General features: G+C 40.5%; 1 protein-coding gene across 11 annotated transcripts in view; it reads left to right on the top strand.

The window, feature by feature from the left end:
* The window catches only part of inpp4b (inositol polyphosphate-4-phosphatase type II B), a 138219-nt gene that overhangs the window by 118943 nt on the left and 1437 nt on the right, over positions 1-17839 (top strand). For 9 of the 11 annotated variants that reach the window (XM_030352557.1, XM_030352561.1, XM_030352562.1 and 6 more), the window contains 5 exons: positions 6745-6885; positions 7246-7343; positions 8100-8212; positions 9966-10120; positions 15456-15645. In XM_030352557.1, coding sequence (XP_030208417.1) covers positions 6745-6885; positions 7246-7343; positions 8100-8212; positions 9966-10120; positions 15456-15627 — 679 coding nt within the window. In that variant the 3' untranslated portion in view covers positions 15628-15645. Of the gene's footprint in view, positions 1-6744; positions 6886-7245; positions 7344-8099; positions 8213-9965; positions 10121-15455; positions 15646-16127; positions 17691-17839 lie in introns of those variants that run through there. The other 2 variants (XM_030352560.1, XM_030352558.1) reach the window with 2 other exon arrangements.

Raw genomic sequence — 17839 nt, 5'->3', positions numbered from 1 at the left:
ACCATAACCCTAACATTAACCCGATCCCTAACAAAACACAAACCATTAACCTAACCTTTGACCCCTTAACCTAACCATAACACTAATGTGGGAGCCACATACATAAGTTGGCTCACACACCTAAGTCGGACAAGCTGTACCCATTTGGCTCTGCAGTTGAATTGGGTTGCATGGTTTAAAGACCTCTGCGATGCATTAGAAACGTGTTTGAACCTGAGGAGAGACAAGTCACTCGAACTCTTTGAAACTATTTTCATGCAGCAACCAATCAAAACGCTTAAAATGTTTCAGGTGATGATTTCAAACTGCCTTTGATACAATCACATATCGAGCTACAATTGTATACAGATGTCACAAGGTGGCAACAAAGAGCTTTTAATTTATTTATTTATTCAGCTTGAATCAAAGGGAGAATGCATCTAATAATAATATTTATAATAATAAATATAGCTGCATGCAGCAATGGGTGTCAAGCATCATGGGACTCGATGAGCTAATTATGCCGGACGGACGTAATCGGCTAGGTTGCTACATGACGACCGTCTCCGTAATTGGTAATAACGACAGCTGGTGGAATGAACTACAGCATTATGCGCGTACGCAGACGTAATCGGCTAGGTGGCCACATGACTGAATGTATCGGCTAGGTAGCAACATGACGACCTCGATAATCGGTAATAACGACGACTGGTGGAAATGAACTACAGCGTTATGCGAGTATCACCAGTGCCGTGTTCCAATACCCGTACTTCCATGATTATACTATCCGTACTATCGGATACTATAATTTTTCAGATGTAAGTAAGTAAGTAAGCTTTATTTGTACAGCGCCTTTCACAGACCAGGGTCACAAAGCGCTTCACAGTTAAAACAAAAACAATAACAATACACAGTTAAGAAGTACATACAAATTTAAGTTTAAAAGGCCAAGACAACTAGGTGACAAACATAGCAGCCCCAAGACAGCTAAGCAAAAGCATGGGCAAACAAATAGGTCTTTAGTTGCTTTTTGACGGAGTCAACAGACTCCATCGAACGCAGAGAGAGCGGAAGATCGTTCCAGAGCCTGGGAGCAACAGCCTGGAAGGATCTGTCTCCTCTGGTCCGGAAACGAGTGTGTGGCAACGTCAACAGATTCTGATCCACAGACCTCAGAGCCCGAGTTGGGGTGTAAGGCTGGATCAGATCACTGATGTAAGGCGGAGCCTGGCCACGCAAAGCTCTGAACGTTAAAACCAAAATTTTAAAATTGATCCTGGACGAAACTGGCAGCCAATGAAGAGCTTTAAGAATAGGGGTTATATGAGTCCTCCTATTGGTGCGAGTCAGAACTCTCGCTGCAGAGTTTTGCACTAACTGCAGGCGAGACAGCTCCTTTTTGTTTAGACAAGAAAACAAACTATTACAATAGTCTAAACGCGAAGACACAAATGCATGAGTGATCTGCTCCAAGTCATTTTGTGTATGTGAGTGCTGTTCCAAATCGAGTACTCCGTGGTGCACTAACCGGAAATTACGATCACGACTGCCGCCGCGGCTCCTCCCCCGCAATAAACATCCCGCTTTGAACGGTGAACTCTTTACGCCTAGCAGCTATAAAAACTATAAAAAAATACAAAATGACTATTAATGCAGGCTATGTGGAAAATGCGCCGACTCTAGCTCAGCCTGGCTCCGCCTCTTCCTCTACGTAGCTAAGATGGCTGCCGTTGAGTACGGAAAGTGTCCTTCGATCCACACTTCACGATTAGCCCGTTTTGAGTACGACATCCGGGTCCTTGAAGTATACTTCTTTTCGCCGGATCTGAATTGGAACGTACTACGTACTAAAAATGTGGCTAGTAAGTACGGATAGTACGGGTATTGGAACACGGCACAGACATAGAAAATTTGTTTGAAATATACTCATGTGACGAGAGAAGGGTTAAAACACGTCTTTGTTAATTATAGCGCCCCCTAGAGGTCAATGGTCACCAAATTCATTGAGTGTCTCTGCGATGACGTACCAAGTATGGTTATGATATGTCAAAAGGTTGTAGAGATATTTTCTTACTTCCTGTTTGGCGGCTTCGCTGTCGAATTTGATTGGCTGTAGCGGGCAAACGGATTTGAATTTGAACAATATTTCATTGTTTTGTATCAAGCCAAGTTTCGAGATGATTGGACCAAATTTGTGATAGGAGTAGCATTTTGAAGGTTTTTGACATAAACCAAGATGGCGGAAAATCCATCATCGCGCAAAATGACGACATAAGGTGCGTTGAACTCGTCTTGGCCCAAGGAATCCAATGATATCTTGTTTGTGAATATTGGATGAATGGGTCGAAAGTTATAAACATGAATGCATGTCGAACTTTGACCTGTTGGTGGCGCTAGAGCTGTTGGGCTAGCGACCTCAAATTAGCTTCATGGGCTAATGGAAGGGTCCTTAACCAGTCTGCCAAATTTCACAACATTGCACCAAGGTGTTCTATGGGCTGTCTCACGTTACAATTGTACCGCTAAAGGTGCGGCCACACCAGACGCGTATCTCGCGTACTTCGCGTATGAAATCGCCATTTTTTCCATAGGGAACCATTGGTTTACGCGCGTATTACGCGTATTAAGCAACATTTTACGCGCGTATAGCGCGTATGTGGCGCGTATATTTACGCGCTATACGCGCGTATATCGCGTACATTTCAAGAGTTCAAAAAATTTAACTTTTTACGCGAAGTACGCGAGATACGCGTCTGACGAGACACGCATTGCCCAATCAGCGTTGAGCTTGACCCGACGTCACTGGCAGAGAGTAGTGAGCTTGGACAGAAGCATACGGCCGACATCTTTCTTTATTCTGTGTGGAAATAGTAACATAGTTACGCCATTAAATGCTTTTATGGAAACATTTCTAGCGAGAAATGTGCATTTTACTTTCATAATGTTCACTCGGTGAATGTGAAGGATGTTTGGTTGGATAGTTATGACGAAGAGGGAACGCTCCGTTCACTTGCATGGACAGAGTCTCTGGTTACTAAGCAACCTCAACGTCTTGGCGGACTATTTCTCTGCTGGGAAACACACCAGACACACCATGTGAAGTTATTTAACCCGATTATTGTTATTTATATCCGAGATTATTTAATCTAACCCGATCTAAACTCTATCACCCAAACACGGCGGCGTTGGGGTTTCCTACCTCGGACTCCAGCGCAGCCACGGCCGACAACTTTCTTTATTCTGGGTGGAAATAGTAACATAGTTACGCCATTAAATGCGTTTATGGAAACATTTTTAGCGAGAAATGTGCATTTTACTTTCGTAATGTTCGCTCGGTGAATGTGAAGGATGTTTGGTTTGATAGTTATGACGAAGAGGGAACGCTCCGTTCACTTGCATGGACATGGACTCATCTAGGCGAGTGACGTATGCGCGTATGGCGCGTATTGCGCGTATGTGACCATTTTTGACACAAAATGGTCAAGCAACATTTTACGCGCGTATCTCGCGTAAAAATTACGCGAGATACGCGTCTGGTGTGGCCGCACCATAAGAGTACAAGCGTCTAAGAGTACCATATTAAGTGCTACATAAATTTCATTTATTATTATTATTATTACCGGGGGCGAAAATTGTACCGGCCTACGTCATCCATAGTAATCCATTCCAAACCTGCCTGGCAACAGACGATTGCGTCGCCCGTTGCCTGGCAACGGGCGATCGCGTCGAATGACGTGGAAGGTTCTTAATAATAATAATAATACATTTAATTTAGAGGCGCCTTTCAAGACACCCAAGGTCAAATGTTCTTGAACATTCGCGAACTCGTTCATTGAGCGCCAAGACGGATAACACTTATTTTACAAATTACATTTATTAGCGTTCCTAACTTTATATTTGTATTGTATTGCATTGTATTTATCTATTTCCCTACACAGTAATAGCTAAACTGTATGGGGATAACGTGAATAATAATAATAAAAAACATTTACCAGTTAGTAAATGCCTGCTCACCTATCTACCCATCTATCTATCTATTATCTATCTATCTATCTATTACCTATAATCTATTCTCTAATTTTAATTAAGGAAATTAAATTAACACAAGCTAGCTAGACTATGATACACATTAAACACTCAGTTTACTAGGTAAATTCGATTAAACAATTAAATGCAATAAAAATATAAAGTAAAAACAAGTGTTATCTTGCGATCCGTTATCTGTATTATGCCCTGTTTACACCTACCCGATAGTGGGCCCCGATGGTGCCCGATGGCTAAATCAGCAGCTATCGTTATTACATCGGCAAATAGCGTGGTTGCATCGGGAAACACCGTTACTCTTCCCGGGAACATCGTTAGACAACGGGAAGAAACGGGAAGAAATGCTCAATGATCGGGCAACAACGGGCAACATCGGCAAAGAACGAACATGTTTGTTAATTTTGGGTCAATCGGGGTAGAATCGGTTACCAGGTGTTGCTATGGGCTAATCGGCTATAATCGGGAATAGAACGGGAGTATAACGTAAGACATCGCAAATCGTTCGGGAATTTTCCTGGGTACATCGGCTATATTCGTTAATCTTCCGCGCTTTATCGTGTTTTATCGTCTTTATATCGGCAACCTCAACACACGAAAGACCCTTGAGAACCCTAGACAAATAACGATTGTGAGTGACCAGATTGTGTTAAGGAAGACCCTCAATCTGCCACTTGTGTATAAATAGGGGGTGATGGATGGATGTCCTACTTTTATAATTACAGGGTACTTCGCCCATTTAGAACCGGCGTTCTATTATTATAAAATCGCTATTGTAATATAAATAAATATATAAATAAATATCAGTCTAAACCAGTCTCCCCTTTGCCTTCTCCCGAAATGACGCCAAATGACGCCAAACGCGTCATTTGACGTGTTTGGCGTCATTCGAAATGACGTCAAATGACGCCAAACACACTTCGGGTGTCTTCCCTGGCATACATTGTTATGTTATCGTTATAACATCGGGTATGTGTAAATGCTACCCCGATAAATTGACCCGATCATACATTTTTAGCCCGATGTCACCCGAATCACCCCGACTTCCACATCGGTGGTCCATCGGCCATTAGCGGCCATTAGCAGGATGGTGTAAACGGGGCATTATATTCTTTCGTCTTCGGCAACATGAGCGCGATTGAAACATGCCTGGCAACAACGGACAACCCCTTACGTAATCTGTTGTCCGTTGCCTGGCAACGGACAACTGATGACGTAGGCCGGTACAATTTTCGCCCCCTGTACAATTTTAACGTGACAGCTGCAATAGACTCCCATGGCAGGTAAATAATAATAATAATAATAGGAATTCATACAAAAACAATAGGTTGTCTCGCAACTTCGTTGCTTGACACCCAATTATGATAATAATACATTCTATTTATAACGGCTATTTATATATATTATTTTATATAATATACCTGCGGCTCATTGGATCAAGCTCCTTTCATAGTGTGGGAAATTATCCATCTCTCTACTGAGTAACCAGCCCTCATCCACAGACGTTAAGCCTCATCATGTGTCATGTGTTTTCCTCCAACGTTCTGATGGCATTAAAGCCCTGATAGCTTCCTCATATTCTCCAGGAAAGACCATTATCAAATCAAGTAGCCAGCCAGTGTGATAAGGACAAATCGAGACCACACCTGCAAATTGTTTATTATCCAGGAGAAAAACAAAAACATTCCCCAGTTTCATAATCACTCATCCTTACCCCAACCATAAAAATTTACATAGAAATAAAACTGTTGTTGATCACTAGAGGTCGGCTCTGGGAATTTTTGGACCCAGATCTGACCTTTATGGCAAGTGCCATAAAAATGACATCATAAACTTTAGTAGTTGTCAATATATGATATATTATTATATCATCATAGATTTAGAATTATCTTTGGAATTTGAATCATTGTTTCAAATTGGCTTCAATTTAAATAATAATATAATTAATTCGTTTTTTTATTGGGTGGAATTAGCGGGGTCCATAAAAATTATAGCGCCCTTATCTATTTAGGCAACTGTCAGCTTCCCATATCTTATGACGATTAAAGGCAATTGACGTGAACCCTCTATGTTACGCTTACTTGCAGAGTGACTGTGGGAACCCTAGAGAGGGCTAACTCCCATGACCTCTGCGTGCCGTCCCTACTACAGCGTGGTGGCTGGCCAAGCTCCACACGCTCTGCATCGCAGGACTAGGCTGTCTTTAGACTTCTAACTGAGCCTGGTGCTGAGCAGTTACATATGAGGATCTGCTGCTAAAAAATCAATAACATATAATATAGTCCACCGGCCGGTTGGGCCTTTAATGGGGTGGCTGTTCAGGAATCTTCCAGTATCTCCCTATGCCCAGTCCCTAGTAGTAGTGGAGTCCCACCACCTGTCACAAAGTATTTCAAACTTACATTTTTTAGTGTGTGTCTGAAATGTTTTCAAAGCTGGCTTTAAGTTGGCGGCCAAATAGTGCATTCTTTTGAGGGACATATAGGGGTGTTGTGTGAGAGCGTGTGAACATGGTCGGATGATAGTAGTACGCTCAGTGAGTGAGGGTTGGCAACTCTGTTTAAACTTGCCTCCCTCAAGGCTTTGCAATTGAAGCATCACATTCCCAAACGTATCTGGTTGTACAACATCTTGACACATATGACCTTACTTCTCCTTTCTCTCTTTTCCATCTTTCTGCTGTGTAACTCTCTTTGGCCTCTCCCTGTTTCTTTCTCTTTTCAGAGACCACTACACTGTAGAAGTCCCATTACCCCGGCTGGCTTTCCACAGTCTGCCTGAGGAAATCAAGGACGGCCGGCCTCTAAGAGTTTTCCCAGTTCTATTTAATGTGGGAATTAATGAACAACAAACTCTAGCTGAGAGGTACTTTAACATAGACATTTCTAGAACAGGCTTCTCATGGCTAAAAAGTCCCCATTAAAGTTGTGTATATAGTTCCATAACCACACTGTCATACATGTATTATATCTGGATGGATAGACGGACAGGTGTCTGGAGGGATACTTTAATCATCCCTGGGGATGTAAAGTGGTTTTATACTTCAGTAGTATTAGTTGGCACCTAAGGAAGCTAACTAGAGCCAGCCAGGTATTGTGGAAGTAGGTTTTTTATTGCAAGCTTTACACGTTTAACTTTACTTCTTTTCAATGACTTTCAGGATGATGGATGATGAAATGCTTTTTGCATGGATGGCCTTTACGTGACCCTTGATTCTCTTTGCAGGTTTGGAGACATCTCCCTCCAAGAGAGAATAAACCAGAGGAACTTTGACATTTTAGAAGTTTATTACAAATCGTTAAGTGAGAAATTACCAGTAGAATGTAAGTCCACATTTTTGCTTTGAAACCTATAGCACAAAAACACCAAAAAACAAAAGACACTTAATTTTATAAAACCCCTACCACACATTGGTATTAGAGAATGTGTCATAGCAAGAAAATGTTGAGATAATAGTATAATATATATATAAGTATAGGAACAGAGTAAATAATTAAAATCCCTGCAATTGTATTACTGTTTATGTACTAAATATTAAACAGTGACTCTAATTAGGGCTGGGTAAAAATATTGATTAATCAATGCACTGCAATTTATTCGTTCTCGATTCAATTTCGATTCCGATTTTTTTTTAAATAGATTATTTCCATAAAAAAACAAAAGCATACTCAGTCATTGTCAGGAACAATACTATACAATGGTGATTTCCCTTTTTGCTAGTTAAAGCACAATGAAATGGTTAATTCATCTTGAAATGGTTAATTCTAAATAATATTTAGGTATCTTTGTCATCTGCACGTATGATTGAATCGATATCGAAGCAATTGGATCAATATCAAATCGAATCGATATCGAATCAAATCAAGACCTAAAGAATCTAATTTAATTGAATTGTGAGGTACCTGGCAATACCCAGCCCTAGCTCTAATGCAACACAGAGTCACTAGTAATATTTGTGCCGCTCAGGGGTGTGTCAATAACCTTGGATTAATGTTTAACGTTCTGGCCGCTGTGTATATACACTTTGTATACATACTGTGTGTATTGTGTGATTAACTGAATGTGATCTTCTGTCACAGGTCTACCGTGTTTTCAGACACACTCTGATGTAAAGGAGTTACTTGAATCGCTGCGACAGAATGTAGTGATGAAGAAGAGGAAGAATGTGGAAATACTATGGCTCGCCGGCACGGTACTACACACCAATCAAGGAGGCCACTTGATTTGACCTCCAAGCTGCATGCCTCGCTCTGCTAGTAATCTGGGAATCAATATTCTGGGAAAATTAAGATATCAGTGTCATTATGTATTGTTACTGGTGCATTGTCTCACAAGATTAGCACACTAAACATAGTTATAGCTGGTATAACTCAACATTTAGCTATTGCGTAAGCATAGGTAATGTCTTGAGTTAAACCCGACTACAAACTAAATAACTCAGGGCAGGGCAGGAAGAAGAGAGATATGCACAAAGAGGCATTTGATATAATGTATTACTTACTTATTGCAGCGAAGAGCCCAGTGGAAAATCGTCATCCTATATATTTAAAATTATTCTAGAAATGTATTTCTTTGGCTTGTGGTTGTGGAGAAATCTCACGGGTCTTTCCTTAGAACATAAACAATGATCCGTGGCTGTTTAGAGCAAACTTGAAGTGTTTCTGTTTTCACTTCACCAGAATGTAAACATTTACATTTGAAGACAATGTACAAAGCTTCAGCATTTTCCATTTTAGCATGGTATGTGATTACAAATATACATGTTTATTTATTATTTATTATGTTTAAATATACATCCCTCACACCACAAACACATTGTCTTTAGTAGATGAACCATGCTGGAAATATTTGGGAAGAACCACCCCATAAACTGTTCTTATCTTATCTTGGCAACCTTTATGCCCTCTATCAGCACATGCTTGGCAGGTACGTAAAAGCAGACCCACAATACAACTATAACATTACAATTACTGTTCAGGTGAGCCTTGGTTCATTACATGGTTTTTAGTCAAGGTTTTCGGGTAGGTACTTGTAATATATATCTAAATTATTTTATAAACCCTTGGCTTATAAAAATATTTATATCTAAATATTTATATATATATATATATATATATATATATATATATGTATATGTATATGTTACGGTAAAAATAAGATGAAAAAAATACAATGCAACACAAAGAAAACAAATGCTTTCTTTTTTTTCTGCGCCCTAACCTGAAGGTCTGCCCTAACATGAAAGTGTATGTTTGGTGCTATATTTATATCTTAAATGTTTTTAAAGAAAAATATACATGCCACAAAATAAACCAATAGGCCAATAAAGTGCAATAGTCTTAACCCTGTATTTTTATCCTGCGTCTTCAACTGCAGAATATGGCTGAAAATGCTCTAAACACGCTCAAGCCTTTGGTGACTTCCCTTTCATCGATTCAAGTGAATAAATACATAGGCTAAAGTGCATAGGAAGAGTTGATAGGTTACTTAGTTGTTGTTTGGGTTCAGCCCCCACCGGCCTCGCTCCCCTCGCGCTGGCCAGAGCGACGTTTGTAAAGGGCTCAACATGTTTCACGTACTCCCACTAGTATAAGCAATGTGTATCAGGGATAGTCACTGATTTATCCATCACTTTTTTGCCATTGAATTTGTCCACAAGGAATCCTAATGTTCCCAGAGTAGAAGGATATATGAGGATCCAACAGCTGCTAAATGTACAGGTTTTTTTAAAGGTATAATATATAATTTCTATACAAATTAATATATATATTTATGCATAATAAATGAAATCGGCAGTTGGTCATTTTTTTCGGTTGATTTTGCTCCCCATGACGATGACCCTGTGCTTCAAGACAGGAAACCTTTCCTTATGGCTGTGGATAGGATTATATTTCACATACATGGCTTATCTTGCTGTGCACCCTTCCCTCTTCCCCTGTTCCCAGATCTGTCGGCGGCTGAACGGCGTCAGGTTCACCAGCTGTAAAAGTGCCAAAGACCGGACGGCCATGTCTGTAACCTTGGAGCAGTGTGCCCTGCTGCGTGACGAGCACCAGCTCAGCAAGGACTACTTTGCGCGTGCGCTGGACTGTATGCGAAGGTAAGGCACTGGGACCACACAGCCATACCCCACATCGACCTTCCCAAGTGCAAAGCTATCGCTTCAGCCAATCACCAATAAAGGAAAATAAATCTGTCCAAACCCAAAAAAAGCAGAGAAGCTTACTAGATAACTTACTTATTAGAGAAGCCCAGTTAGTTAAAGTTAGGCTTTTAACCTGCTACTGAGTGGACGCATTCACCATGTCACAGCACAATTACATGACCCTACATAAAGATGCACACATGTATGCATCTTCACTTGTTCCGTTTGTGTAGCATCTGTAGTGGCAATTTCTTTATCAGATATTGCGTCTAAGCAGATGAGATATTTAGATGCAAAAAGCACACAATACTGTTGACAATTAGTGGTTATATATATTTGTAATAAAAGTACGAACAAAGATACATCACAACATGCATCAACAAACAACATAACAGGCATACATTACAATAATCTGAGGCCTCAGATGGGAGCTTCTCTTTGCGTGTTACTTCATACTCAAGGTACGCTGGGGAGAAGTCCACTGAGTGTTTGAATCAATGAGTTCTTATTCACTTCGGTTGGCTTCTGGAGGGGGTGTGTCCCCACATAAACCAAAAGCCTTTGTGTACCAGATGGTTATCTTTACAACTGAAGCTGCCCTGGATGCCATTGGAGGGGGTAGCGGCCGTGCCATCTAACCCTCTGGCTTCGTTGACGCTAGCCAGGGGGTCGAGGAACAGGCCCATACATCAAAGGATTGCATGGAAGATGATTTACAACACACGAAAAGATAGGAACAGGCAGGCAATAAAATGCATCACACGACCCTCAAACGTTCACACTTTAAATGACCCAAAAGGAGAGCAGAAGGCAAGCAATATATGCATCACACAAAATAGTAACAAAACTTAAGTTCATAGATAGACCAAAAACGTAACAACATGTAGATTTTCCATCACACATCTCAGTAGCAGTTGCACCTATGCCTTATCGTACCCTTGTACATTCATTGCATGGTGGAAGCCTTTCCCTCATTCTAAACCTTCCAGAATGTGCATGACGTGACAAATGCCTGACGACACCAGACCAATTGGCTTTTGATAGAAGTGTCTTCTAAAAGACTTTATAGTAAATTACCAAATAGTAATTTTTGTAGTAGTAACTGTGATGGAAAATCTACACGTTACGTTCAGGGTCGTCTAAAATATAAATCTTAGTGTTTCGTGTGGTGTAATCTGGTTTCACATTCCGTTCTTGGAATCTTGCTATTCTGCAGGGTCTTCTAAAATATAATTCTTAGTGTTTCATGTGATGTATTCTGGTTTCACATTCCGTTCTTGGAATCTTGCTATTCTGCAGGGTCTTCTAAAATGTTATTCTTAGTGTTTCATGTGATGTAATCTGGTTTCACATTCCGTTTCCTTGTTGTATGTAGTTTGGTTTGGGCCTGTTTTACTTGACCCCCTGGGGAGCGTAGAGAAGCAAAGGGTGATAAGGAACAGCCTCAACCACCTTCTTAACCTCTGAAGAAACTTCAATCAATAGATGAACATCTGGTTAACAAAGTTTTTTGGATTATTGGGGGCCAACTGCCCTCAAGGATTCGATCTAAGTGTATAAAAGCTCCTAACTTGTCGCTACTCAGTGTATTTTCTCTAAGCGTACCTTTAGTGTATGAAGTAACACGCAGGGAGAACTCCCATCTGAGGCCTCAGATTATTATTATTGTATGCCTGTTTTTTATTGTTTGTTGATGCATATTGAGATGTATCTTTGTTAGTACTTTTATTACAAATATATGTGACCAGCAATTGCCTACAAGTATTGTGTGCTTTTTTGCATCTAAATATCTCATCTGTCTCAGACGCAATATCTAATAGAGAAATTGCCACGACATAACCTACTACTAGAACAACTAGTTTTTCTTATTCACCCCCAATCAATTTACACAATTGAAAATTTGGAATCGGTGGTAAAGAGTCATCAGAATGTACAACCCATTCTCACAACAAAATGTAGTATAGCTATGTTTGTCCATAGAGGACATCATAGTAGTTTCACTATAACGGCTGTAAAGTTGCGAGATGCCCTAAGTTTTTTGGGCCCATTATTTTCGATAGGTCTGCCTCCACGTCACGTGACAAACATGTGTAAAACACCATACATAAATAGTGTCCTTGGGAGCATGGCGCTCAACAACATAAATATTTCATACACATTCAGGGTGAGGAATGACCTCAAGGGTGAGGAATGTGTTAACATTTCTCTTGGAGTGACATATCTAGACCTCAGAAGGTGATTTCAGAACAAAGAACGAGCCTTGTTAAAGTAATTTATTAATAAAAATGTTAAATGGTTTTAGAATAGAAGATTTATTGGCATTGCATTGAATGCAGTGTATTAACACAACGAGATTCAAGGTGCCACTCCTGATCAGTGCTTTAAAAATAATAAATAGCATAATAAATGTTTCCTTCAAAAGGCACCTTAGAATATGGGTACATTTCGTAGCCGTTATGGCAACGATTGCGCTATGGTTTGGAGTAAAGTGCACTATTGGTGATAAAACCTCATCTAGGTTTGTGTAAATTAACTTTTACATAGAACTCACATTTTGTACATTAATGTACCTCATCACAGCGTCCTACTCCTATCACAGGAACCAAGAATATATATTTTTGGAGACCTGAAAGAACTTTCATAAAAATTAAACTGCACTTGGCTAGAGATGTTATCGATTTTTTTTTTTATGACAAATCTATTTCAAAATATTGCATTTTCCACTGAGAATAAAATAAATGTCAGCCATGATGTTTGTTTTCGTAGACAGAAACTTGACAGTCACGTGACGTGGATGCAGGCATAGAGAAAGAAACGTAGGCATCTCACAATTTTAGAGCCAAAACTTCTAGGTTTTCCACTGTAGCCCAACATAGCTTTGCTATATTTTGGTGTTAAACTGGGTTGGAATCGATCATTATTAGTCTTTCCAGCTTTATCAAGTAACTGATGATTTCAAGCCAACTCATTTCATTACCAGGCAAGACAGTGGATACATGGTGAGCATTTTCAAGCAAACAGACCATGCAGCACAGCTGTTGTGACTGTCAGCCAATAATGCAACCGCCAAAACATCAGAAGGTTGCATAGATATTGAACTAAGCGGAGCGGACACGATATAATATTGCTTGCTGACCTACTTGTATTGTCCTAAACTTACACATGTTAATGACCACTTAGAAACTAAGGGCTTTTATGTAAGCATGAGGATCATGGATCATGTACACGTTTTGTTTACATGATTTATAAAATGCTGATAACATGCATATCATCTGCCATAGCAATCTCATCATAAAACATTGATGCATCCGGACAATCTCATCATAAAACATTGATATGTTCGTCATTGAACAAATAAAGAGAACATTTTGTTTTCATACACTGTTGAAAAAACATGTGGTGTCATTGTCAGGACACTTTCCTTCTATCCTCATAGCCTTGCATGGCCCATCTGGTCCACCCACCCCTGCTCCTTCCTAATGCCATCCACTAGTTTACCGTTTACAACATGGCAGAGAGAGGGATTACAGACATTTCCAGATTGTTCATCCTCATTTTTTGTGAAAGCAAATCTTCAAATGGGCCAGATGTCTTCAACACACACTGTTCTTATGATAACAGGTGACTTATTATGACTGATGACTTTACTATAAGGCATAAACTCTTAACTATACAGAACATACTCTTGCAAATAAGCAAAAACAAGAAGAGAATACAATGAAGTGGAGCACCCAAAACAGAGCAAGAGATAGGTATAGATATTTATAGGATATATATCTATTGGATAAATCATGTGGGCCTATTGTCACTGTATGGCAGCATCCACTTAGCAACAGAATGATGCGGCCTTGGTCCTTCGCAGAGGTTGCTTGAGGCTGGAAAACCCCCAGCAGCATGTGCATTACTCGATGATCTCATCGTTTGTTACAGCTTTATACCAAATACACACATTTGATCAACATTAGGCACTTTAAGACTGAAAGAAATCATTTGTCTAAAAATACTGAATAAAATGAGATCACAATTTTTTTGGAAAACTAGATATTCATACAAAGAGAAAATACATTCGTTCTTTGTGTAGATCGTATGAGAGTTTATTAAAAGAAACTTACATGTTGGCGCACAGAATGACAAAATCCGATTTTCTGTAATACCATCTTTTCTTAGATTATACATAATCTACATGGCTAATTACCTTTAACACCAATCACATTAACATTATATTGTGTTGATTTTTTTCTAAATTGTTCAAAGCTAAGGGTAGGATTTATTTTAATTCAAGTAAGGACTCCATGCAAGTTGAGCAGGATGAACAGGATGTACGCGAAAACTGAGCTACACTTTTGCAAACTTCAAATACGTGCAAGTAGGGGCCCACATAGCCAGAAAAGACATGCTTGTGTTCTTCAAAACTGCTCATGGATTTCACATCAAGTCATTCACCAAGGACCCAGATGCTGGCTTCATGATCACTCTGTCTTCAATCAACCAACTCATTTCACATGGCATCACCGTGCTTCGAAGGCCCTCAAGAGGCCCCCCCCCCTGCGTCCAGACCAGTGCTCCTTAACCTCTAAGACATTGAGTTTGCGCCTAATCAGAGCTCAAGAGCTCTTCGCATAGTCCATATTTTTGTCATCTATGGAAGTCAGACCAAATTGAAAGTGATGGACAGCATAAAGCCCTAGTTAAGTGTTATCAATCCGTGCATTGAGCATCAGACAATGATTGTCCATGAAATCCATTGCGATCTCACATCGTTTCAATCGATAAATTTCCTTCTTTTCCTTCAAGCTGATTTATCAGAGGAGGTCATTTTCACTTCCCCGTCACGGAGCAAGCGGGTGACCAAGGCAGGGACAAATTCTCCTAAGTTTGCATCGCGTCGATGGCGCAGCTGTGTAAGATACAGCATTTGTATCCAGTTTCCATCACTTTAAGATAAAACATAGCTTACCTTCTACCCGCTATCAAATGAGAAACGGCTTCACTTGTATTGCTCTCGCATTACAGTCGATAATTCAGTTCTAAGAACGATTTTTAATAAAAGTATACAAAACGTATATTTTATTTGCTCCGACGAAGTCGATATCAGCTCCGTATGCTGACTCAGATCTGGACGTGAATCTGGACCCGCGGCCCCCAGCCAGCTCTCGACCCAGCGGTTGAGAACCACTGACACAGCGTCCCTGGACGGCAGCAGTGATCTTACTTATTTCTCTCTGTGTATATATCTTGTGTCTCCCTCCGTGTGGTGTTGTATCTGGCCCGCTGGCGTGTGGCCCTGCAGTCGGCTGACCCAGGGAGACGTGGCCCACGGGGAAGACCCCGAGGCGGGCTCCAGCGAGAGGAAACCTCCCTCGCGACACTTTTACCCCATAGCCCTGCTGCTGGTTAGCTCCCACCTGCTGGTCGTCTGGCTCATTTTAAGTCTTGTTTTTCTGCTTGCTAAATATCAATAAATCCCTGACAACACCATATAACTGGCTTGCTCCTGTTTTTCCTTTGGTTTTTATATTAAAGATATGTGTCTGAGTGTATATATACACACAGACACATACATTTTTGTACATTCTGCTGGAAATCCTTTGAACTATATTGACAACGCACCTCAGTATAAACTTACAGATAAACTTATTATAATAAAGGGCAAAAATAGTATAAAAGAAAACTAGTCTCTGCAAAAAGGCCACACAACACGAAAAGCATGCAAAGGTTGAAGAGCTGTAGTATACCACGGCAGTTGTATAACAGGAAAACGTCCTTGAGGCACAGCTGCAGAAGGGTTTCTACCCTTCCCAGGAATGCAGCTCGTGGTATTCAGCCCTGGCTGTCTCAGTTCACCGGTCTCAGTGTTTGAATGTCTTATGGAAATGTCCAAGCTGATCTGTCTGATCGCTGCATTAAAAAAGTGTGAGCCATTGTTGCCTCTCATTTTGCTGGTATGCCCCAATCTCGGTAGGACTTCCGCTTTTGGGGCTTTGGCTACCGCATCCTGCTCCCGCTCTTGATGTCAGGAAACCTTTGATGATGGAAACTAGCCACACTCGGGATGAGTTTGATGAAATCCATCTGAATCGGTGGTTTGAAATTCAGCGACCAACGTTGATATTGGCGCAGATTTCACATGCACCACAAACACTTTTAGGGTCATTGGTGAAACCCTTTGTGTACCAATGTTTGCCTGAGGATGATAGGAAGTCCCTATGTTTCAACAGAGTGACTAAATCATGTACCAGGCCAAATACATAGCGAATGTCTGTGTGAATGTCAGCTGATTTACCTTCAGCCCTCAGTTGCCCTCAAGGGGCGATGAGTACGGTACAAACAGTGAAATGGGTACTATGGTTAATAACTAAGGTGTCTCAGGGTCTTAGCGCCATGCGAACTACATGTCTCATGGAAATTTACATTTGAATATATAAGTATATTTGAGTATGTATAAATGTGAATATATTTGTGTGTGTATATATATATATATTATTTTTTTTATACTATTTATTTTAAGGTGTTAACATCTAATTGGCATAGATTGGCTGTGAATCTCTCGGTGGAGGGAAAAACCAACTAAGGGCGTGTTCACATCTAGCATTTTTTGTAATAGGGAAAAGTTGAGCCGACCGCTTAAAAAAATAAAGAAACTGGCAGGGTTTTTTGTCCTAAAAGCGCAGATAGCGTTTTTTCTATTGCCTAGCAACGAACCCATTCTAGACCCGACGTTACTCGCCTACTACGTATCCAGGTTAGAGCCCATTAGACATGTTGCAGATCGCGACATGGCACTTTCTCGAGTGATTTGTCCGCCATTGTTTCTTGTTTTGACAGTTGAGAGTTTCCTTCCTTTCCTTCCTTTCCTTCCTTTCCTTCCTTTCCGCGATGAAGTGTCAATGTTCCGCTTGGGGTCAGTTGCCAAAAAGACGCCTGACCTCATTTTTCAAGCTCTTACAAGCTTAAAGCTTAAAAAAATTGTTCCCTAAAAGCGCCAAGAGCATTTTTTCTATCGCCTAGCAATGAACCCATTCTAGACCCGACGTTACTCGCCTACTATGTATCCAGGATAGAGCCGATTAGACATGTCGTAGATCTGGACATTTTCTGTAATTACCACTATTAATCGCTCCGACGGCACTTTCCCGAGTGGTTTATCTGCCATTGTTTCTTGTTTTGACAGTTGAGAGTTTCCTTCGTGACGAAGTGTCAATGTTCCGCTTGTGATTGGTCAGTTGCCCAAAAGACGCCTGACGTCGGCCGCTTTCTTCCTGAAAGTTGAACTTTTTTCAACGCTCTGTATGGCAGAAAAAAACGCTGGGAGAGGCGTTTAAAAAAACGGCTGTGACTTTTTCAAGAAACGCTCTGCTCCATAGGAATATAATGTAGTAAAACAAGCGCTGGCAGATTTAATAAAAAACAACGCTAGATGTGAACACAGCCTTAGCCTGGATATTCTTTATCATTGAAGACAGTTTTCAACACATTTCATTCAATCCTTCTAGTCGCTCGTGCTAGGCTGGTTTTATTTCTTACATTATTCTATCAACACAGACATTTACATAAACCGTCTGGCGTTATAGTTGATTTGCCTCGGTTCTGGAGTGGGTAAGACTGTTTTATTAGCAGGCTAGTATTGCCCGTTGCCGTGCACTAGCCTAGCACGAGCAAACTCTGCCACTAGAA

This window comes from Gadus morhua, chromosome 3, assembly GCF_902167405.1.
Source record: "Gadus morhua chromosome 3, gadMor3.0, whole genome shotgun sequence".
Classification (NCBI taxonomy): domain Eukaryota; kingdom Metazoa; phylum Chordata; class Actinopteri; order Gadiformes; family Gadidae; genus Gadus; species Gadus morhua.
The sequence above is the reverse complement of the archived record's forward strand: the minus strand, read 5'-3'. Positions and strand labels throughout refer to the sequence as shown.